The 23,905-nt window shown below is 45.7% G+C and overlaps 2 protein-coding genes across 2 annotated transcripts; both read left to right on the top strand.

The window, feature by feature from the left end:
* Nucleotides 1–5,413: 5,413 nt before the first annotated feature.
* Nucleotides 5,414–13,825, top strand: LOC127310160 (E3 ubiquitin ligase PQT3-like). Its single transcript, XM_071821607.1, has 3 exons — nucleotides 5,414–5,491; nucleotides 11,467–11,475; nucleotides 12,497–13,825. Exons 1-3 carry the CDS (start codon nucleotides 5,414–5,416, stop codon nucleotides 13,823–13,825), a joined length of 1,416 nt encoding a protein of 471 aa, XP_071677708.1.
* LOC139832869 (uncharacterized) lies at nucleotides 7,399–9,397 on the top strand. Its single transcript, XM_071822817.1, has 2 exons — nucleotides 7,399–8,943; nucleotides 9,261–9,397. Exons 1-2 carry the CDS (start codon nucleotides 7,860–7,862, stop codon nucleotides 9,302–9,304), a joined length of 1,128 nt encoding a protein of 375 aa, XP_071678918.1. The 5' UTR covers nucleotides 7,399–7,859; the 3' UTR covers nucleotides 9,305–9,397.
* Nucleotides 13,826–23,905: the final 10,080 nt, after the last annotated feature.

The raw sequence follows: 23,905 nt of genomic DNA, 5'->3' as shown, positions 1-23,905 counted from the left end.
CTGTGGCGCTGACCACGTCCACCCATGAAGTTATGGACTTGGGTTTTAGGGAAGAGAATGCGCTGATGGATTCGTTGTAGGATAACGTTGCATAGAAAACAAAAATTTTCCTACCGCGAACACGCAATCCAATCCAAGATGCAATCTAGAAGACGGTAGCAACGAGGGGGTATCGAGTCTCACCCTTGAAGAGATTCCAAAGCCTACAAGAGGAGGCTCTTGTTGCTGCGGTAGACGTTCACTTGCCGCTTGCAAAAGCGCGTAGAAGATCTTGATCACGATCGGTTCCGGCGCCACGAACGGCAAAGCACTCTCCGTACTCGGTCACACGTTCGGTTGTTGATGAAGACGACGTCCACCTCCCGTTCCAGCGGGCAGCGGAAGTAGTAGCTCCTCTTGAATCCGACAGCACGACGGCGTGGTGTCGGTGGCGGTGGAGAACTCCGGCGGAGCTTCACTAAAGCTACGCGGAAGATATGGAGGAGAGGGGGGCGGCTAGGGTTTGGGAGGGGGTGGCCGGCCACTTTAATGGGGCGGCCAGCTTGTGGTCTTGGGGTGGCCGGCCCCCTCCCTTGGCCCCTCATTATATAGGTGGAACCCCAAGTGTTGGACTCCAAGTCTTCGAATAAGACCCGAAACCAAAACCTTCCATATGAAGAGGAAACCTAGCCAAGCTAGGACTCCCACTAGAGGTGGGAGTTCCACCTCCCATATGGGGGGTTGGCCGGCCCCCTAAGGGGGAGTCCACTTGGGACTCCTCCCCCACTAGGGTTGGCCGGCCATGGAGGTGGAGTCCCATGTGGACTCCACCTTCCTTGGTGGTTTCTTCCGGACTTTTCTAGAACCTTCTAGAACCTTCCATAGAACCTTCCGCGACATTTTAATTCACATAAAATGACATCCTATATATGAATCTTATTCTCCGGACCATTCCGGAACTCCTCGTGATGTCCGGGATCTCATCCGGGACTCCGAACAAATATTCGAACTCCATTCCATATTTCAAGTACTACCATTTTAACATCCAACTTTAAGTGTGTCACCCTACGGTTCGTGAACTATGCGGACATGGTTGAGTACTCACTCTGACCAATAACCAATAGCGGGATCTGAAGATCCATAATGGTTCCCACATATTCAACGATGACTTTAGTGATCGAATGAACCATTCACATACAATACCAATTCCCTTTGTCACGCGATATTTTACTTGTCCGAGGTTTGATCTTCGGTATCACTCTATACCTTGTTCAACCTCGTCTCCTGACAAGTACTCTTTACTCGTACCATGGTATGTGGTCTCTTATGAACTCATTCATATGCTTGCAAGACATTAGACGACATTCCACCGAGAGGGCCCAGAGTATATCTATCCGTCATCGGGATGGACAAATCCCACTGTTGATCCATATGCCTCAACTCATACTTTCCGGATACTTAATCCCACCTTTATAGCCACCCATTTACGCAGTGGTGTTTGGTGTAATCAAAGTACCTTTCCGGTATAAGTGATTTACATGATCTCATGGTCATAAGGACTAGGTAACTATGTATCGAAAGCTTATAGCAAATAACTTAATGACGAGATCTTATGCTATGCTTAATTGGGTGTGTCCATTACATCATTCATATAATGATATAACCTTGTTATTAATAACATCCAATGTTCATGATTATGAAACTAATCATCCATTAATCAACAAGCTAGTTTAAGAGGCATACTAGGGACTTCTTGTTGTCTACATATCACACATGTACTAATGTTTCGGTTAATACAATTATAGCATGATATATAAACATTTATCATAAACATAAAGATATAAATAATAACCACTTTATTATTGCCTCTAGGGCATATCTCCTTCATTCGTCAGCGTACAAACAATACAACACACATGCATGATTTACTCAGCTTCGGACCCCTAGTGGGAAAACCCTACGTGATGCTCGTTTGCTCTTGATTCATGATGATTAGGGCTACAATGTCGGTGTGATGGCTATGGTGTGATCTAGGTTATATATCATGGAATTGTCATCCCCGTCGATCCCTCCTAGTCCTTATAAATAAGGAAATGACTCAGGACTCCGGGTTGGTTACATGTTTTGCTACCTCTGTGTGGGCTTGTACTTGTGTTGCACGCCATGCTCCTGGGCTTCGGCTGCTATTGCATCTTGGGCTTCATGGGTCTTTAGTTGAACTGCACCAAATATGGTAACAATGGGTACCCGATAGGATATGCCCACGCCAGTAGCCCCCGGGTGTCTAGGGGAGTCGCAAGCTCATGTAGAGACTTAGTCATAATATTAATCAAATTCGTAAGGTTACACTATCAACCTCGAAGAATATTAGATGAAAGTTATGCAGTCGCAGTCGACACGATTGTCAGGTGGAGCTTTAGACCCAAAAGTGCATCAGGTTAGCGTCACACAATCAGATCTTACCTTCACGTTGTTAACATGGCAACCAGACATGTTCACGCAGCGGATGCAATCAGGGTAGTCGAGGAGTTGTCGAATCCACACTCGATGTTATGAAGGTTGCAGTTGATAGGGTAGTGAGAAGCCAAGAGTCAATGCTGCGAACATAATCGACACACCAAACAATTTTTTCATTATTTTTTTATCTGGTGTGTGACCATTGCTTCCAATGGAAGTAGCCCCCGAGACTTTGTGCAAGTGCTTGTAGCCATGCATAGGCTCAAGTTTGTCATGGAACCCGCGGAGTTACTCGACTCAGGTCATGCATTTGTCGACTCTTGTTGGAGGATTTAATAAAGCATCTTCGTGACTTCAAAGATGAAATCTCGGTGCACTCGAGTGTTGCTCTACGCAGTTGATGGGACACAACGATGTGTCCCTTGTCAGAATGTTGACCAACACACGCAACCGCTGGGCTGACTTGACCACAAAGAGCGCGTGGAAAAGATAGCGACACCTCAATTTTTGCAGAGGCCGAGTTAATGACATGATGATTTGCTTCCTGTGTTGACACGTGTTTCCGCGGATATGAATGCATGGGGCATTAGGTTAAATCCGACGGTAGCATGTACCTTCCATGGTACTATATAAAGGAAAACCCAAACGGCCTTTTCTCCCATTCTTTTCGCTGCCGCGTCCTCTTCTTCTTCCCCAGGTATCTTCGCCACCATCTTCTAGGAAACCTAGTTGAGGTGTCATGGGTAAGGAGAAGATTATCTCTGATGCTACCAAATCGGCGGAGGCGGTAGTGAAGCGCCCCCTTGGTAGCAAGAACAAGCCCAAGATCACTCCTCCCGTTATTGTGGGGGGAGTGACGGAGAAGCGTGATGATGGCTGCTCACGTGGTAGCAAGAAGGACTAACCCTTCCGCGCCGAGGGAAGACGTTGTGGAGGGGGATAAGTGTTCTCCTCCTCCCCAAGTTATTTGCACCCAAGGTCATGACCGTAGCCAGTTCTCTTCCCTCCTCCAGGATATCCTCCGAAGGACGTACAATTCAAGGTCCGACGATCCGAGTTCTTCGTCTTTGTGAATGAACAAGCCTTGGAGCGCTTGAATCTCCCTGAGGCGTTTGTCAAGGCCGCCGGTGAGCAGGAACCTGATCGTGCCTTTCTGAAGGAATCTAGCAAGGGTCAAGGAACATGGCAGCTCTCGGTGTACTTCGACGAGGATGGGTGCATGTTCTTCACCAACAGCTGGAAGGAGTTTGCCTTCGCCTACGGCCCCAGGTTTCTTCTGACATTCTGCCACTTCCAAGGTACCCGCGACTTCACCGTCAAGATCTTCGACAGTCTTATGTGTCGTCGCCACTACCGTCCCATGGAGGGTTGAAGAAGCCAAGGGAGCCAACATCTCCATGATCTTCTTCTCGGCGCGGCTCGTCGGCCTCAAGCGCGGACACCTGGAGCTGAGATTTTCTTCAAGTAGTAGTAGTCCTTTGTCTTCAAAATTTGTACCAGGTCTCAAATGTAACCCTAACTCTCCAGCGCCGGCAACCTTGAATCCCCTAACCCTAACTTCCTACGGTGGTCTCTCGTCCACCTGTTCTCTCCATTGTTTTCGCGCTGTGGGTGCAAGGAAGAAGAGGAATCATGAGAAGATATAAGGTGGTGAGTAGATAAGATAGGATGATTGCATCGCGCTGATCCGACTGTGGTAAATTTGGCCAAGTCTAAACTTTTTATTTCGAACCATGTAGGAGGATTCATGTGCAGGAGGCAGGCTCACACGGGCAAAGTACATGGCCAGATACATCAAAAGTGAAACGACCAATTCTAGACTAGGCTGAAAACAAGAGTAGTCTAGACTGAAAATGGTACATACCTACAACATGATATAAGAGCAACCCAACTACTCCACACGGAGGGCGAGGCGTCCCTTGCTCGCTTTGCTCCACAGCCGGGCGTCGACCTTAATATGCTCAATTATTTGATGAAGTGACCTATAGATGTTGTCAAAAACTTGACCATTTCTTTCTCGCCAGATCGACCAAAGGGTTAGCATGATCAGGGAATTCAGATTCTTGTCGCGTTGATTCTGCAGCCTCCGTCTTGCTTCCGTCCACCAACATCAGAGAGATTGATCAGCAGTCACAATGTTGATCTGGGGGAACCTTCCCAAGTCAGCATATGGCTCCAGATGATTTTCACGCCCGCACAACCAAGAAAAAGGTGTTGTGCATCTTCATTGGAGGAATTACAGAAAACACACTTGTCGTGATGAGGGAGGCCTCGTTTAGGGAGGCGATCAGCAGTCCACGATCTGCTCTGTAGGAAGAGCCAAACAGCCAATTTGCATTTTGTAGGGGCCCAAGAATTTCTGAACTTCTCTTATTTTCTCCCAAAGATCTAGGACTTGCAAAAACGACCGGATGCTTACCCTTAATATCCCCAATCCAGCAACCGTTGATCAAGGCCTCAGCTACCATTCTCTTGGCCAGAACAAATGGTGAAATCATCTTGTCAATATCAGGGACGATTTCTTCTACCGATTTATTATTAATCCACTAAATAATAAATCTCAGCTACATGCTTGTATCCAAATCAGGAGGTGAGCATCCCCAAGCGCGCTTCTTCGCTACCAACATGAAAGCCAACCGGACCCTAGCTGAACCATGTTTGGAAGGTCTGACTGACAGTAAACACTAGATACGGATGTGGTGCACATTTCCGGCTGGTGCGATGGGATTAGGGAAGGAAACTGAAAGCCAATCCGAGTACTACTAGGATTCGTACTCAGACAAGTTAACCCAAAGAGGCGGTTCAGGAAAGGCTGGAAACCTTCTCGGATTCATACTGACCAAGGATATAAGGCCAACCGTGTGATCGCTGAGATGCATATTTTCCTTGCCTCGCTACGCTACTACATACAGCCATCCATCTCCTCCGGCGAGCGAGTGCCTTCGTCTCCGTGCGTCTTCGCAATCTCGAGGGAAGGATGGCGGTGTACTACCGGTACAGGAGTGGCGTGGACACGTTCTCTCTCCCTGTCGCGGCGCCCTCCATCTCCGTTGGTGTTGGTGTATATAGTGCTATGCAAATATCTTTACTATTAAATTAGAATAGGTGGCTGCCTGGTGTCACAAACGGGCCAATATTTTTTTTCTCTTAGGCCCAACCTGAATTGGAATTCCAAATCCCACTCATGCACAGATTACACAATCTGGAAGCGAACGTACGCGTAAGTTTCCAAAAAAAAAAACTTATGCTTTCCTCGATTTCGTTCGTCAGAGTGAGCTTTCGTCCGTCATTATTTGCACCTTCACATTGCCCAATACGTTTGGTTTTCGCACAAGAGAGTCCTAGCCGATCTTGATTTAATCTGAGATGTACCAGACCTGGAGTCCGCCACCAGCCCGTCTCATCCGTACCGAAAGTACATGGACACATAACCGGGCTCAGCCTCCCCCCGAAAAGAGCTCAGATCGACGACGGTTCCTCTATATATAAACGCTCTCCATGATCTTACGATCTTTGCTTCCAATCGACAAAAACTTTGTGGTGGCTTAGGTGCTAAGCGATGGAGAAATAGACGGCTGCGTCCGGTTCGACCTCACTAGCTGCCGCGGCGACTTCTACTCATTGGGATCGATGAGCGATGGCCCGCCACACCAAGAAACTGTCGAGCTACGTCGGCCGTCCAGCCGCCGGCGTCGCGACCCAACAGCAGAGGTACGAGCGCAAGTTGTGCCGATGGCGCATAACCTATCCTCGAACCCGCCGGCCGGCCAACGTTCAGTCATGAAAAAACGAACATCCGAACGTCCAGAACCAACAGCAGAGGTACGAGCGCAAATTGTGCCGGTGGCGCATAAGCTCTCCTCGAACCCGACGGCCGGCCAGCGTTCAGTCAGGAAACAACGAACAGCCGAACGGCCCGAAAAGCGGAAGATTTGTATTGATCGACATGAAAAACCGCCCGTCTTCCGGCGTTCCATGGAAGTTGATCATAAACAGTTCGTATTGCATACCAACTATGACTTCGTCGCTGATGCAATCAAACTGATTCACCCTTGAACTCAACTATTATGTACGTGGCTTTACCAATCAGATTGCTTTTTTTTTCCTCATATTTTTACCCAGCCCATCACCAGAACCGGATTGATCAGTGCGCTGGCGCCGACGCCGGATCAAGAGAGATCGATCAAGTACGTCCCGGCGGAGCTACCCATATTATTGCGTGCAAAAGTGCAACCCTGCTAGCTCCTGTGCCCGGTCTTTATTTTGATTCTCTCACCTGGTCAAGTCTCCTACGCTGGATCCCATAGGCCATATTCAGTTGCATGCATCCATTGGGCGGGCTTCCTGGTACGGCGAGTCACACTAGAGCGCTCAACGACTCGAGGCAGGGAAAGACTCGGTTCAGTCGTCATGCAGAACTGCCGTAGCAGATGAAGCGGCTATTGAAAAAACAAAACAAAAGTTCCTAGCTTGGGCCAATCACTTGTAACCAAGAAATATATCTAACTTAGTCGCGAGCAAAGATAAGAAAATTTCAATTACAGTTATAAGGAATGAAGCGATCGACTTTGTCAAGTAAATGCTGGTGGTATAAGATGGACAAGCTGGATGAGGCCACCAACAAAAAAATCACACTCTATTTACAAACTCAAGGACATCAAGGAGTATTGATAAGTGCTAATCGCCACCAAAGCGGTGGGCTATGTTAAGACCACATATATATATCCCGGCTCCTTCACAAGGCCGATTACATGGCAAATGAAACAAGATAGTATGCTTTTATGGCTGGGAAGATAGTTGCTAAGTAATAACGACTCTGGTGTATTTGACTGACTCTTGATTTTTATTACCGTCGCAACGCACGGGCATTTGTGCTATATAGTTGTAGGAGGACTAAGATGTAAAAAGTAGCAAAGATAAGTGAAGTAACAGAGAGAAAGCGATGGACCAGGATCCATCCAGAATTTTCCCAAGCTCGCTATCCATGGCTGTCCCTCTCCTCAAATCCTAACACTAAAAATCCAATTCAAACAATATGGTATCAGAGCAGTAAGATCTGGTGCGATCTCGCTGCAATCCAGCTCCCAGTGGTGCCGTGTCGCCACGATTTGGTGGAGCAACGGTGCTGTGTCGCCGTGATTTGCGGGCGGAGGTGCGTGAGCTGCCGCACAGAGCGTCGCCTCCGGCAAGCTGCGTGGTGGCCAAGTACTGTCGTCGCCTCCGGCAAGCTGCGTGGAGGAGCGTGGTGGCCAAGTACTGTCGAAGCTGCCTGTGTTGTCTGTACTGCTGCCAAACGATAGAAGATACTGCTGCAGAATTGTGTGTCAGTTTGGGATTCTTTGGCTGCCTCAAGTCTGTTGCTTGTGTGCCTGTACGGTGCATCCTAGAGTCATTACTTTGACACATTCTTAGATTGAGAAACAATGGGGGATCACAACAAACAAAAACCAGCGGAATCTAGTGCTGACAAGCTATACGAGATGTTCAGCAAGATGTTTGAACAACAACAGCTGAATACAATCCCTACAATTTTCAGGTATGCACTTGAACCTAATCCGGTGAAACTGTCCGGACCAGGCAACTACATTAGTTGGGCTCGTCATGCCCAATTGATTTTGAGCTCTCATGGATATATTGATCTGCTACTTCCTAATGAAGAGGTAGATATACAAAGTGAATTCAGTGCTAAACAAGTTAATGACAAAGTACTAGTGTGGATGTTGGGAAGCATGGAACCAACAGTCCGAGAACAAGTTGAAACTATGGCCAGCGTCTCAGAAGTTTGGACTGCTCTAGAGAGGCAGTTTGCAGGGAAGTCAAACAAGATGCAGGCTACTCGTGTCATGCACGAGTTAACTCACCTAAAGCAAGACTCAAAATCTATAACCGAGTATGCCGGTGAGATGAAAAAATTATACAGAGATTTGCATTACTATCATCCATTTGAACCTGTTGACAAGAGGGACTTGGCTATTCATCACAAATGGTTTGAGTCTTTTGTGAGCAAGATTTTTTTAGATGGTCTGGACCAGAAATTTAACCTTCGCCGTCAATTAATTTTCTCGAAACCAGAATGGCCCAGCCTAGAAGACGTTGTGTCTAATGTGATGGAGGAGGAAACACGACTTGCTGATGGTAATGAGGATACTCAGAACGTTTTAGATGCTCGTGCAGCCATGCTACAATCAATGCGTACCCCTGGAAAAAGGGTGAGTGCAGATAATAACAGATGGTTCTGTGACTACTGCAAGAAAACAGGGCATATCAAAGACAATTGCTACAAGCTGCATGGTTTTCCCCCTGGATGGCAAAAAGGGAGATCTCAGCAAGGGGGAGCTGTAGGCGGTAAGTGGAAACATGCTAATCATGCTGCAAGTACAGGAGAGGTACCAGTGGTAGATCTTCAAGCACTCGAGGAGTTTAAATCCAAGCTCAAAATCTCAGAAGGCTCATCTTCCTCCCAGGGTTCCTCTAAAGCTGATTCCAGTTTCTTTGTCACTTCGCAAGGTATGGAATCTCAGGCTCATACTTGCACAACCCAGTCTAGACCTTGGATTATTGATACCGGAGCTACTAACCACATGACCGGAGCCTCACAATTATTTTCTTCCTACAAATCATGTCCGGGTAAGGACAAAGTGCGTGTAGCTGATGGATCCACATCATCTATCATAGGGCGTGGATCCATCTGGTGCACTAAGACATTGTTGTTGTCACCAGTCCTACATGTTCCAAATTTCCCTGTTAATCTTCTATCAGTTAGCTCTACTACAAAGTCTCTTAATTGTATAGCTTGGTTTGATCCTACCTGTTGTGCTTTTCAGGAGTTGGGGACAGGGAGACTACTTGGGACTGGGACCATGCGTGATGGTCTATACTATCTTGATCAAGGAAGTGATGAAGTTGCCCTTGCAACCTGCATGTCTCCTAGTCAAGAATTATTTCTCTACCACTGTAGGCTTGGACACCTCTCTTTTACCGCCTTATCTCGTATTTATCCTTCTTTATTTAGCTCGTGCCACATGGAATCTCTAGTATGTGATGCTTGTGAGTTGGCTAAACATACAAGGGGTACCTATCCTAGTAGGGCATTAAGAAGCAACAAACCATTTGATGTTATCCACTCTGATGTTTGGGGACCCTGTGAGGTTCACTCTGTTTCTGGACATAGGTGGTTTGTAACCTTTATTGACTGTTTTAGCCGTTATACTTGGCTTTATCTACTGAAAAATAAAAGTGACGTGTTTTCAGTTTTCAAAGATTTATTTTCTCTTATTAGAAACCAGTTTGGAACAACTATAAAGATTTTACGTTCTGACAATGGTACTGAATATATTAACCATGAGTTCAGGGATTTCCTTGCATCAAATGGCATTGAACACCAGACAACATGTGTTAACACCCCTGAACAGAATGGTGTTGCAGAACGTAAAAATCGTCATTTACTTGAAGTTGCTCGTTCACTTATGTTTACCATGAATGTTCCTAAGTTTCTTTGGGGAGAGGCAATCAAAACTGCAACATACTTGATAAATCGCATGCCTCTCCGTGTTCTTGATTATAAGACTCCTGCCGAGTGTCTCTTGAAAACAAATGATTTTGTGGTCCCACCCAAGGTCTTTGGTTGTGTTTGCTTTGTTCACGATTATAGAAATTCCGTTGGGAAACTAGATCCTCGTGCCATAAAGTGTGTTTTTATGGGATATTCTCCTTCTCAAAAGGGTTATAGATGTTGGTGTCCCTCTGAGCGTCGTTTCTTTGTGAGTATGGATGTAACATTTCGTGAACATGAATCTTATTATGGCCCAGCCAATGAAACTGGAATTACTCTTTCTCCACCTGAAGTGCAACAAGAGGGGGAGAATAATGGAGGCACTCTTGTGGGCTCTATTGTTGTTCCTACTTCAGGTATGCCATCAATTGACAATAATAATCATAGTCAGGGGGAGGATACAAATAATGAGAGTGGTGGTAATGATAGTAATTCGAGTCTAGAGGACATGCAAGATGCAACTGAAAACTCGTCACCGTCTTATCAAGATGGAGATACTCCTATGCATGAGGACCCAGGTACCAACTCACTCTCCTTTAGTCCAGTTACTCCTAGCTCAATAGGTCAAGATGATAACCGGCTAGCTACTCCCAATCCTCAAAATGATCTACCTATTGCTCTCAGAAAACCTACTAGATCTCTAAATGCCCCTCGATACCTCAAAGACTACATTGGGTATAAACATGACATTGCCCATTTCATGTCATATAACCATTGTAGTCCATCATTCCAAAGTTTTATTGTCTCTCTTGATTCTGTATCCATACCTACTAACTGGAAAGAAGCTAAGGAAGATCCAAAGTGGAAGGAGGCTATGCTTGAAGAGATGAGAGCCCTGGAAAAGAACAAAACTTGGGAGCTTGTTGATCTACCACTAGGTAAGCAGCCTGTAGGCTGTAAGTGGGTTTTTACTGTTAAACATACACCAGATGGTAAAGTGGACAGATACAAAGCTCGTCTTGTGGCAAAGGGATACACACAGACATATGGAATTGATTATGATGAAACTTTTGCTCCGGTAGCTAAAATGAATTCAGTAAGAACACTCATTTCTTGTGCAGTTAACTTTGATTGGAATATTTACCAGATGGATATAAAAAATGCATTTCTCCATGGTGATCTTCAAGAAGAAGTTTATATGCATGTACCCCCAGGATTTGAGACAAACCAAACCATCGGAAAAGTGCTACGCTTGCATCGTTCCTTGTATGGACTAAAACAATCACCTCGAGCTTGGTTTGATAGGTTTCGACATGCCGTACTCAAAAAAGGCTATTGTCAAAGCAATGCTGACCACACTTTATTTTACAAGCGTAGTGTGGGTAAGATTACTATACTCATAGTGTATGTGGATGACATCGTTATTACTGGGGATGATCATGAGGAAATTTCACACTTGAAGAAACATCTTGCGCAAGAATTTGAAGTTAAAGATCTAGGACATTTGAGGTACTTTCTCGGGATAGAGGTATCAAGAGGACCTAAAGGTATATTCATTTCGCAAAGAAAGTATGTCCTAGATTTACTTCGTGAGGCTAGTATGCTTGGATGTCGACCTGCTAGCACTCCAATTGAGCAAAACCATCGCTTGATGGCTAGCTCAGGGAGACCGGTGGATCGTGAGTGCTATCAAAGGATTGTTGGTAAGCTTATATATCTTTCACATACTCGGCCCGATATTGCATTTGCTGTGAGTATAGTTAGTCAATTTATGCATGATCCAAGATCTTCTCATATGGACGCTGTGACTCGGATCTTGCGCTATTTAAAGGGTTGCCCCGCAAAAGGTTTGTTGTACACTCGCCAAAGTAGCCTTCAAGTTGAATGCTACACAGATGCTGATTGGGCTGGCTCATTAGATGATCGACGATCGACATCGGGGTATTGTACATTTGTTGGAGGAAACATAGTATCATGGCGCAGCAAGAAACAAACTGTTGTAGCTAGATCTACCGCCGAGGCTGAATTTCGAGCAATGGCACATGGTCTATGTGAGGTGTTGTGGCTAAGGATTCTCCTCACAGAGCTTGGACTATTCCAAGGCACTCCACTGATGTTGTATTGTGATAACAAGGCGGCTATAGATATTGCAAATAACCCCGTACAACACGACCGAACGAAGCATGTGGAAATTGATCGACATTTCATCAAAGAGAAACTAGATAAAGGCATAATTTGCATGCCATATGTGAGTTCGACTAGCCAAATCGCCGATGTTTTTACGAAAGGGCTACCTGAGAAATCTTTCTCTATTTTCTGTAGCAAGATGGGTCTTTATGATGTATTTGCCCCATCTTGAGGGGGAGTGTTGGTGTATATAGTGCTATGCAAATATATAGTTGTAGGAGGACTAAGATGTAAAAAGTAGCAAAGATAAGTGAAGTAACAAAGAGAAAGCGATGGACCAGGATCCATCCAGAATTTTCCCAAGCTCGCTATCCATGGCTGTCCCTCTCCTCAAATCCTAACACTAAAAATCCAATTCAAACAATAGTTGGCGAGGTGAAGCGCCTAATCATGGGGACAAGCCGCCACGGTCACGGCCGGACACGCGGCCGGGGTCCCAGGGAGGGCATCGCGATCTCCGACGCGCAGACCGGCGAGGAGTACACGGACGACATGGCGTTGGTCCTGCGCAACTCGACGGTGGTGGTGCGCCGAGTCGCCGGGCCTCCGGCCGATGCCATCGTGTCGCCATCCACTCAACGCCCCAAAGCGGCGCAGGACGGTGGCGGTTCTTCGTCGGATTCTTCCTCGAGGTCGAGCTCGAGCGTGTCGACGGCTGAGGAGGACGACGAGGCCAAGGCCATCAGCGCGGTGATCGACGCTGCGGAACTTAAGTGGGAGGGCCCGTCTCGTTACAATCACCGTGGCGCAGTATACCCTGGGCGGGCGCCGCATGCCGGCTACGTGTGTCGCAGGTGTCGCGTCCCAGGCCACTTCATCCAGCATTGCCCCACCAATGGCGACCGGAGATTCGACTTCGGGGAGGCGACGGCAGTGATTTCCCCTGCGCCAGAGACACCAGTCCATGACGATGGCGTCCCGGCGGATCTCCACTGCAAGATTTGCTGGAAGGTGATGGTGGACGCGGTGGTGACTAGCAAGTGCTGCTTCAGCAGTTTCTGTGAGAGGTGCATCAGAGCCCACATCGTCGCCAGCTCCAAGTGCGTGTGCGGGGCGCAGGCGCGCGCAGACGACCTGATCCCTAATCAGGCGTTGCGCACCACCATCTCCAACATTCTCGCCGCCAGGGCCAGCAGCAGCGTTTCTGGCGGAACAACAGAGAAGCCGAGGAGCTCCGTAGACAGCAACGCGGCCGCGGAGCCCGCGTCTCAGGACCAGAGTCCGGCCGCCTCAGAAAACAGCCACGTTTCTTCCAAGATGAGCGCCGCATCGGAGCATAGCGACGGAAGCGATTCGACATCGGCTCCAGCGGCGGCGCATGAGCCGAGAAAGAAGAAGCGCGAGACGATGGACGACACAGCGGGAGTGCGCGCCGAGAACCATGCCGGTCATCAGCGCGGCTGCTACGACGTTCCTCCATTCGCCCCGGCATGCTACGATCCTGCCTTCTTTGGTTGGATGCCGTGGTCAGCCGATCCTTCAATGTACCACGGCTACGGCGGCATGCCTTACGCTTACGGTGGCACCGGTTACCCGACGGGCCCGCAGCATGTCGACGCCATGGACAACATGGCAGCTTCGTATGGGTACCACGGCGAACGCCATGACGGCAGGAAGAGGACGGGGTGCGACGATCAGAGGCAGCATGACCGAAGTTTCAAGAGAAGGTGCGGCGGGAGCAGAGCACAGGTCGCGTTAGTTCTGACGTGAAGGCGCTGAAGGTCTGAAGCTGCCCTTGTGCCCAATGGTGACAGTCTAACAGAGTTTGATAATTTTTGTAGTTATTCGAATGTCTTGGAATGTAACTAGTGGATGATTATGATTCGAAGAGCTGGATGCGTACAAGCGTACTTGTGCATTCGAATCTCCCGTCTTCCAGTCTTTCATGTAATTGTACGAGCAATAAACAGAACTGATGTCTCTTGAGTTTCAACCTGTGAGCCTTGTTATGTACTCCTACTTCCTCCGTCTCACTAAAAGTGTCTCAACTTTATCAAAAATTGATACATCTAAATTTTAATAAAGTTAAGATATTTTTAGTGGGACGAAAGGTGCCAGACTACCAGTAGCCACTGTGAGCTTTCGTTCCAAGGGGACGCCATGGTCAGGGTCCTGGCCGAGGAAGATCGGGGTATGGCGTAGGCCGTGGCTATCAAGGTAATGCATACTCTGGTTTCGGTGGTAGTCGCAACTTTGTGGAAGGCGAATCTAGTGGCTCCGCAAATATGCATAACGGACAGTATGAGGGGAATAGAGGCAGTAACGCTGGTTTTCAGAGAGGGGGTTCATACAATTACAATTCTGATCGTTTTGGGCATGGAGGAAATTATAACAGGTGGAATTCTGGGCGTGGTGGCGAGTTTGTGAACAGATCCCGTGGACAGGGGACGGATGGAACTGCGCGGAACAGTTTCGACGTCAAGTTCCTGCAGCAAACTGTCCAGGCTGTAGTAGCTGCGGTTACTGCGGCTACCAAGGTGACCGAAGTGCCGATTGTACAGGCTTCCACTGCTGTTGGGGTGGGCAGTGCTAGTGTTGCTGCTACAGTAGCCGGTGAACAGCTTTTGGAGGCGCCGGTGGCGGTGCCCAAACCAAGTGTGCAACTACCGGGGAATGCGCAGGTGGTGGCAGAGGGAATCGAGAATGCTGCGAAAGGAAAAGAGAATGAGGTTCAAGGTCCTTTGAAGAAGAAGAAGGACGATAAAGCCAGTTGTTTTCGCTGCAAGAAGCCGGGACATTATATAGATGATTGTCCTGCGCCTTTTTGCGACATCTGTGAATCCATCCATCATGCTACACAAGCTTGCCATTTGTTGAATGCACCAAAACCATCTGCAATTCTCAATGGATATGCTAATGAGGCACTCATGTTTTTTGAATTGCAATGTGGTGCATTTAAGCCCAAGGTAGAAAATCCAAAATTGGCCAAAGTGACAGTGGATGGGGATGTGTTGACTATACCAGAGATTATTGAGCAGCTAAAGAAGATTGTACCATCTGAAAAGTTTGTTTGGGAAGTCTTTCATCTAAAAGATAATGTTTTTCGAGTTAAGTTTCCTAGTAAATTGGAGGTTCAAAGATTGAAGAATTTTGGCACATACATCTGTACGGATAGAGAGTCTTCTTTGTCTTTTGACATATGGTCATCTTTGGAGGAGCCTTTCGTATATGCTTCTTGAAGTCTGGGTGCGGGTTTCAGGGTTGCCATCGGATATTAGGACGGATTACTTATCTTTATGGGGAGTAGGAACTTTGTTTGGTAAGACACTTGATATTGATATGGCCTATACTCGCAAAAATAAAGAGCTTAGAATCAAGATTGGATGTCTTGATCATAGGCTCATCCCAACAGATAGTGACATGTTCATCAGGAGGGGTTTCTTTAAACTCCGTTTTGAGGTGGAACTTGAGGAGCAATCTAAAGAAGTTAACATGATGGATACAAACAATGGTTCTGATGGTAATGATGGCGCAAATCAGGGTGATGAGAAAAATGAGGAAGGTCATGATATGGAGACTGACAAAAAAGGAAATGACATGGCAGATTTATCCAAGAATGATGAACAAGAGGATTCTCATATGCATAATGGGGTTGAAGGAATGCAAGAGCAATTGGGCAATTTAGATGCAATACAAATTGGAACACTGCATGTGAAACTTGCTTCTACAGGTATTTGTTCCGATGTAAAAAAATTGAACCAATACGATCACTTGTGCAACTCTATATCTCATGCTGTTTTTGCTCCACTAAATGACGAATTGCGCGCGACTTTTAATGTAGATTTCATGCAAAAGTAATGTTCTTCAGACTCTGATGTAACTGGTGACTGCCAGGCTGCTATTGGGCAGCAGCTGGCCACCGATCCTTCGGGATCCGTCGCTGTCTGTCCGGCACAGCTGCTTGCGACCAATGACGGGGCGCCGCAGCAGGTTGGCCGACAGCGTCCGCTGGTTCTGTCGGGCTCCAGTGGTCCCCTGTCACCGGCCTCGCTTGTTGTGCGAGGGAGACACGCAGCCTCGGTCGGCCATGTGCGGACGGTCAAGAGCAGGAGCAGCAGCGAGGGGGATCTTCTGCGCCGTTGGCGGTGCGCCGGGCTGTACCTCCTGTTTCTCCTCTGCCGCAGAAGATCAAGTGCATGGGGACAAGGGGAGAATCACCAGGTTTTGAGATCGGTGCCAATGATTGGCCACCGATTGGCACTACTGTACCTGCTGTGAAGATTGGGGGATTGGCTATGCATGATAATTCTACAGACAAGAGTATGTTAGTTATTCCTATGGATGAAAAAGATACTTATTTAGTGGATATGGGGAAAGTTCATATAAATAGTACTGATAATTCTTCTTACTCTTTATATGATGATGATGATTCTGATGTTGTAGGGTCGGTTTTGGAGCCCAAATTGGTTAATTCATTGGAAAAGACTAATGAAGGGCCTACAAATAAGGGGTCGGTGTCTACAATGGGGGAGTCTAGCAACATTAGTTTCTAGGGCAGGATGGGGATTGCCTCATCTCCAGTGACTGATGGTAAGCTTTCAGATTTTCCTCATATTACGCCATCTTCTACAAAAATTGTTGTTTCCTTGTCTCTAATTGAATGTTCCGCTGATAATATGTTAGTTCGCCATACTATGGAAGAGGTTATTGCTTTTGGGGGTATTCCTAAACCCTCGTGTGTGAGGACTAGTCAGAGATTGGGGGGCCATGTTGATGTGGACATGCCCCAGATGGAGAAGGCGATGTTAAATGCACAGTTGAGAGATGTTTCTCCTTGTGCAGGTAAGTCTTCATCTCCTAAGTTTTCTATTGTTAATATGCCGGAATCTGAAATCACGCATAAAGCCAATAGGTTGGGTATTTCCTTAGGACAATCACAAGGGGAGATTGTAAAATCTATTAGAGGAATTAAGATGCTAGAAGAAGAGCGAATTTTAACAATTCTACAAAAAAATGTACAAGAGAATGTGAATAGAGAGGAGGATCCTTCAACTCTGGTAATAATGTCTAAAGTTTCTACCTTATGTGAAGATTTGATTGAGGATGATGGCATCCCACTGGATTTGGATGATCGTTTGGAACATCTAGATCCAGAAGTCAATAAAAAAAAACTAGGGTGAGAAAAACTTACGATACAAATAATATTCGCAAAAGTACTAGAAAAAGAACTAAAAAACAATTTTCCTAATGCAGCATCTAAAAGGAATGAATTGGAATCCTGGAGGTTTTGGGGATACCGCTAAGTATTTGTTTGTTAAATAAGCAATTAGAGAACATAAATTAGATTTTGTAGCCTTATTGGAGACTGGAAGATCTAATTTCTCTATTCCTTTTTTAAATCAACTTGCGGCGGGTTATAGTTACACTTGGTTTTGTTTACCACCTCATGGTTGGTCTGGAGGTATTTTAGTTGGAATAAATTCAGACACTCTTGAGGTGATAAAGGTGAGCACTGGGGACTTTTGTGTAAAACTCCATGTTAAGTGTAAAAGAGATGGTTTTGAATGGATTCTAGTGCCAGTCTATGGGGCTGCCCAAGATGCACATAAAGCAGAATTCTTGGCCGAATTAGTGAGAATATGTGAGTCAGAAACATTACCTATGTTGGTAGGTGGTGATTTCAATATTATTCGAAAGCCGGAGGAAAAAATAATAATAATTTCAGAGCGCGTTGGCCTTTTGTGTTTAATGCGATTATTGAACATTTGAACTTGCGTGAAATTGCTCTTTCGGGGAGACAGTTCACGTGGGCGAGTCGTCCAGAGGAACCAACGTATGAGAAGCTAGACAAAGTCCTAGCTTCCGTTTCTTGGGAACAAAAATTTCCCCTTGTCACTGTTCGTGCATTAACAAGGGCGGACTCGGACCATACACCGATTCTTATTGATTCAGGAGTGAAGGCTCACTTGGGCAATAAGCCAAAAATTTCCTTTGAGTTGCATTGGTTGCGACAAGAAGGTTTTATTGAGATGATTGAAAAAGAATGGAATTTAGTGATGGCGGGTTTGAATCCGATGGAGGTATGGTTGAATAAACTTAGGCATGTAAGAAAATTTCTTAGAGGATGGGCGAAAAATCAAAGCGGGAAGTACAAAAAAGAGAAGGATAGGTTACTGGGGATAATAGATTTTTTGGATGTGAAAGCTGAAACAAATATCTTGACACTGTCGGAAAGGACAGTTTTAAAAAAGGCAAATGATGATCTAAATAAATTAAGGAGAGAAGAGGAGTCTAAATGGGTTCAAAGAGCGAAAGTGAAACACATCCAAGAGGGAGGAAATAATACAAGGTATTTTCATTTGATTGCAAATGGGAAACATCGCAAAAAGAAAATATTCCAGTTAGAACAACAAGAAGGAACCATTGTTGGGGAAGACAATCTGCAGGTTTATATTACAGAATTTTATAAGAAACTATTTGGGGCACCGGTTCCGAATAATATCTCGTTGGCTGAAGAAGAAGTGCAGGACATTCCTCAGATATCTGATATTGAGAATGATATTTTGATATCACAGTTTTCTGAGGAAGAGGTTCATGATGCGCTATTTCAGATGGAACGTAATAAAGCTCCAGGTCCGGATGGATTTCCTGCGGAGTTTTACCAAAAATGTTGGGATATAATAAAGGATGATTTGATGGCGCTTTTTAATCAGTTTAGTAGTGGGGACTTGCCTCTCTACAAATTGAATTTTGGTGTCATCACTTTATTACCCAAGAAGGAGGATGTGGTCCAAATACAACAATATAGACCTATTTGCCTGTTGAATGTGTGTTTCAATTTTTTTACTAAAGCTGGCACAAATCGTATAACGGGGATTGCCCCACGTGTTATAAAACCTACACAATAAGCCTTTATGCCAGGGAGAAACATTTTAGAAGGGGTGGTCATTCTTCATGAGACAATTCATGAGTTGCATAGTAAGAAATTGGATGGGGTCTTATTTAAGATCGATTTTGAGAAGGCATATGATAAAGTTAAATGGCCTTTTTTACAACAGACATTGAGAATGAAGGGATTCGCTCCAGAATGGTGTAGAATTGTGCAACAATTTGTTCAAGGGGGAAGTGTTGGGGTAAAAGTGAATGATGACATTGGTCATTATTTCCAAACAAAAAAAGGGTTGCGACAAGGTGATCCGTTGTCTCCGATACTTTTCAATATTGTAGTGGATATGCTAGCCATCATAATTGAACGAGCAAAAATGATGGTCAAGTGGGGGGACTTATTCCTCATCTTGTTGAGGGAGGTATCTCCATACTACAATATGCTGATGACACTATACTTTTTATGGAGCATGACCTTATGAAAGTTGTTAACATGAAGTTAATTTTATGCCTGTTTGAAGAACTCTCAGGGCTTAAAATTAATTTTCATAAGAGCGAGATTTTTTGTTTTGGGAAGGCAAAGGGAGAGGAGGACCAATATAAGCAGATTTTTGGATGCGACCCTGGTTCTTTACCCTTTAGATACTTAGGTATTCCTATCCACTACAGAAAACTCAGAAATTCTGATTGGTACCCAGTGGAAACTCGGTTTGAATGCAAATTGAGATGCTGGAAAGGCAAATTACTATCCTATGGGGATAGACTTGTCCTTATCAATTAAGTTTTAACAAGCCTACCTATGTTTATGCTATCTTTTCTTGAGATACCCGTTGGGGTAAGGAAAAGATTAGATTTCTATAGGTCTAGATTCTTTTGGCAATCCGATGAAAATAAAAGAAAATATAGACTTACAAAATGGAATATTGTATGTCGGCCCAAAGATCAAGGGGGTTTAGGTATTGAGGTTCTGGAACTTAAGAATAGATGTTTATTGAGTAAGTGGCTTTATAAACTTCTTAATGAGGATGGGATGTGGCAAGAATTGCTACACAATAAATATTTAAGACACAAGACATTATCCGGGGTACAAGCTAAACCCACAGATTCTCCCTTTTGGAAAGGTTTGATGGGGGTGAGAGACGATTTTTTTCAGTAGAGGATTCCTCAAAGTTGGTAATGGTGAATCAACTCGTTTTTGGGAAGATACATGGTTAGGAAAAAAGTCACTAGCTGAACAATACCCATCCTTATATAATATTGTGCATCACAAGAATGTAACATTAGCTCAAGAGTTAGCACAAACGCCACTGAATATCAGTTTCAGGAGGTTGTTGGTGGGTAACAAATGGACTCTGTGGTTACAGTTATGCCAAAAACTTATGGGGGTTACTTTAAATGATGAGAACGATCGATTTATTTGGAATTTAACAGCCAACGGTTTGTTTTCAGTCAAATCTATGTATGAGGATCTTATGAATGACCACACTCCTTTTCTACGAAAATACCTATGGAAAGTTAAAGTGTCTCTTAAGATAAAAATATTTATGTGGTTTCTGAGTAATAAGGTGTTACTTACGAAAGATAATTTAGTTAAAAGAAGGTGGAATGGGTGTACAAAATGTGTTTTTTGTGGGGAACAGGAGACTATTGAACACCTCTTCATCACTTGCCCTTTAGCTAAACTATACTTTGGCGCACTGTCACTTTCACTTTTGACCTCCCACCTCCTGCCAATATTACTAATATGTTTGGTAATTGGTTAAATGGAGTTGATAGACAATCTAAGGCTTTCATCCGGGTTGGAGTTTCGGCCTTATGCTGGTCTATATGGAGGGCAAGGAATGACATTATTTTTAACAAAAAACAATCTTTTCACTTTTTGCAGGTTATCCATATGGTGGCACATTGGGTTCAGTTGTGGGCTCTACTGTCACCGGAGGGACAACGGGATGCTATGGCTACTGGATGCACACGGCTCCAGACGGTCGCTCAGGATATCTTGTGCCAGGCTGGCTGGCGGCACAATAGGCGGCTACATTGATAAGTAGTCCATTTTTGCTTTGTTTCTTTCGATGGTTGATTTTTGTATCAATTGAAAGGATCGTATGCCGCACCTAGAGGGGGGGGGGTGAATAGGTGCTAACCAATTTTTAGTTCTTTTTCAATTTAGGCTTGACACAAAGGTAAATTCTCTAGATATGCAACTAAGTGAATTTACCTATATGACAAGGCAAACAACTAAACAAGATATAGCTAAGCAATACAAGAGATAGAATAGGATAGAGGTAACCGAGAGTGGAGCACGCGATGACACGGAGATGATTCCCGTAGTTCCCTTCCTTTGCAAGAAGGTACGTCTACGTTTGGAGGAGTGTGGTTGCTACGAAAGCCAAACCAACAGCCACGAAGGCTTCACTCAGATCTCCGGTGAGCAACGCCACGAAGGCCTAGCCCACTTCCACTAAGGGATTTCCTCGAGGCGGAAACCGGGCCTTTACAAGGTTCTTGGGGCACACATCCACAACTGAATTGGAAGCTCCCAAATCTGTAACAATACAACAATCAACAACAACACATCAACACAAATCAACTAGGGAACCAAATAGGAACACTAGCATGAGATCCCTCAAACAAGAGAGGGGGAAATGAAAAACGCTTCGGTGAGGATGTAGATCGGTGTCTTCTCCTTCGAATCTCCAAAGATCAAGAGCTTTGGTTGGGGGAGGAAGGAGATCTTGCAAATCTTGTGTTCTTGAGGTGGCTCTAATGGTGGTGAAGCTTGGCAGATTTTTCTTGCAATGATTGAGCAGCTTGTCCCTTTGGAGACGAAAGCTATTTATATGATTGGAGCTCTCAGATCTGACCGTTGGGGACGAAATCCACTTACACCGGAAGTTCCGGCCTGGAGGGCCGGAAGTTCCGGCTTCCACCGGAAGTACCGGCCAGGAGGGCCGGAACTTCCGCCTTCGACAGTTGTCCAGCACAAGAGATGATGGGGCGGAACTTGGGCGGAACTTCCGCTGACCGGAAGTTCCGGCCAAGTTCCGGCCAAGTTCCGGAAACTTGCGAAAACCATACTGGACAACACAGAGCCCCTAAACCAGAATTCCGTAACTTGCCCGGAAGTTGGGCGGAAGTTCCGCTGACCGGAACTTGAAGTTCCGCTGACCGGAACTTCCGGCCAACTCCACCGGAACTTCCGGTCAGGGAAAAACATCCAAACACAGAACTGCGCTGAGAGGCTCCTGCTGAACGTACCAGGGCGGAACTTCCGCCAGCTTGGGCCGGAACTTCCGCCAGAGACAAAAAAACCTGCAGAGCTTCAGAACAGTCATACCAATTCACCGAACCAACATATATCTTGATAACTTGTACCTGTCTACATCAACACACATAAAAATATACCTAGTGTTGACATCGAACACACAAAACCCAAAAGGGCGGGAAATGTTCTTTCAATCTCCCCCTTTTTGGTGTTTGATGACAACACAAGTATTTGCAAGGAATGGATAAAGTAAACCAACAATGTGAGAGATATAGAGGAGCTCCCCCTAGATATGAGCATTGGTACAAAAGAAGCTCCCCCTATATCTTGCATCCGTCTTCCAAGGGTTAGCAAAGCAACATAGTGATAAGCATATGGATAATAAGATCATGCACACATAGATAACCAAGGAAGACTCACATACGGAGTTTACCATACACAAATATAAGGTTCCAAACACATAGATAGAGTTTACAAACCAAATAGCTAAGAACATAGTTCGACACCACAAGGATAAATAGAATCACAAGCAATAAAAACCAAAGCCAACACGAGCTTGTGACTCCCCCATGCAAATACCCAACGGAGAGCAACCTAATAAGGTCTCACTCTCCCCCTTTGGCACCAAGGCACCAAAAAAAGGATAGGAGAATCTACACGTCCCAAGGGTCGGCGTTAGCCCAGCCGGGAGGGAGGTTCGATGAAGCGCCGGGGTAGGGAGGAGTGTGAGGAGGAGACTCGATCTCAAGGCCATCCGAAGGAAGAGGAACACCATGCCGAGAAACCCAGTCAGCCTCCGGAGTGATATTCTCCTCGGATCCGGGAGGAGACACTTCCACCTCAAGGGCCCTCATGATGGGCTCTTCTGACGAACCCTAGACTTCTTGGCTTCGACATGCTGCTGATACTGACGGTGGTTGACTGCAGAGGTGAGGCAAAATATCTGTCTCATGCGGCGTGCAAGCTTAGAAGCCCAGCTAGGTGGCTTCTCATCCATGGGGGTAACATCTTCAAGAGGAGAGTTTTGGCGCTTGGTCCTCAATGACTTCACTTCATGGGATGTGATATTGAGAGGAATGGAGTGAAGGAGTGTAGTCTCACAAGTATCAACCCAAGTGTCCTCAATGAGCTTCATAATGTACGGAGCATAGGAGGGAAGCTTCTTCTCCATCACACAGGACCACATCTCATGGTAGATGTAGTCCATCACATCAAGCTTCTCACCGGTGCCCTTCTTAGCAAATGAGTTTGCCATTAGATCCACTTCATATAGATGTAGCTCATCAAGGTTGCCACCCTTTGGTCCAATGGTTTCCCGGTAGACTCTAAGCATAATGTCCCAAGTAGGGAGAAGATCCGCACTCTTGCCCGGTACACCCCAACCTGGGATGTAGAGGTTCTCCAAGACTTCCCTTGTTTGAGCCCATGAGCTATCATGGCACCTCCAACCATTTGCATCTACGCCCGGGTAGCGAGGGTATCCAAGGGCGGCTCCAAACTTTGCCAAGTTAGACTCAAGGAGCCTCTCATGAGTCATCCACCGAAATGTTCTAGCTTCATCTTGCTCAAAGTGGACGGTGGCATAAAATTGTTGAATCAACCCGATATCATAATCCTTGTTGAGCTCCATAATGGGATAGAGCCCAAACTCTCCACACATAGCATAGGCTTCATCAAAGTACTTGGGTGCGGCCATCTTT

The sequence above is a fragment of the Lolium perenne genome, chromosome 6, assembly GCF_019359855.2.
Source record: "Lolium perenne isolate Kyuss_39 chromosome 6, Kyuss_2.0, whole genome shotgun sequence".
In the NCBI taxonomy this organism is placed as follows: domain Eukaryota; kingdom Viridiplantae; phylum Streptophyta; class Magnoliopsida; order Poales; family Poaceae; genus Lolium; species Lolium perenne.
This window is presented reverse-complemented; position numbering and strand designations above follow the sequence as displayed.

What these genes read in the sequence shown, in the direction of transcription:
- LOC127310160 (XM_071821607.1), top strand. Translation starts at nt 5,414, where the DNA reads ATGGCGGTGTACTACCGGTACAGGAGTGGCGTGGACACGTTCTCTCTC.
- LOC139832869 (XM_071822817.1), top strand. Translation starts at nt 7,860, where the DNA reads ATGGGGGATCACAACAAACAAAAACCAGCGGAATCTAGTGCTGACAAG. An exon ending in TTTCTTTGTCACTTCGCAAG is followed by an intron (nt 8,944 to 9,260) that starts GTATGGAATCTC and finishes TGTGCTTTTCAG; the next exon opens with GAGTTGGGGACAGGGAGACT.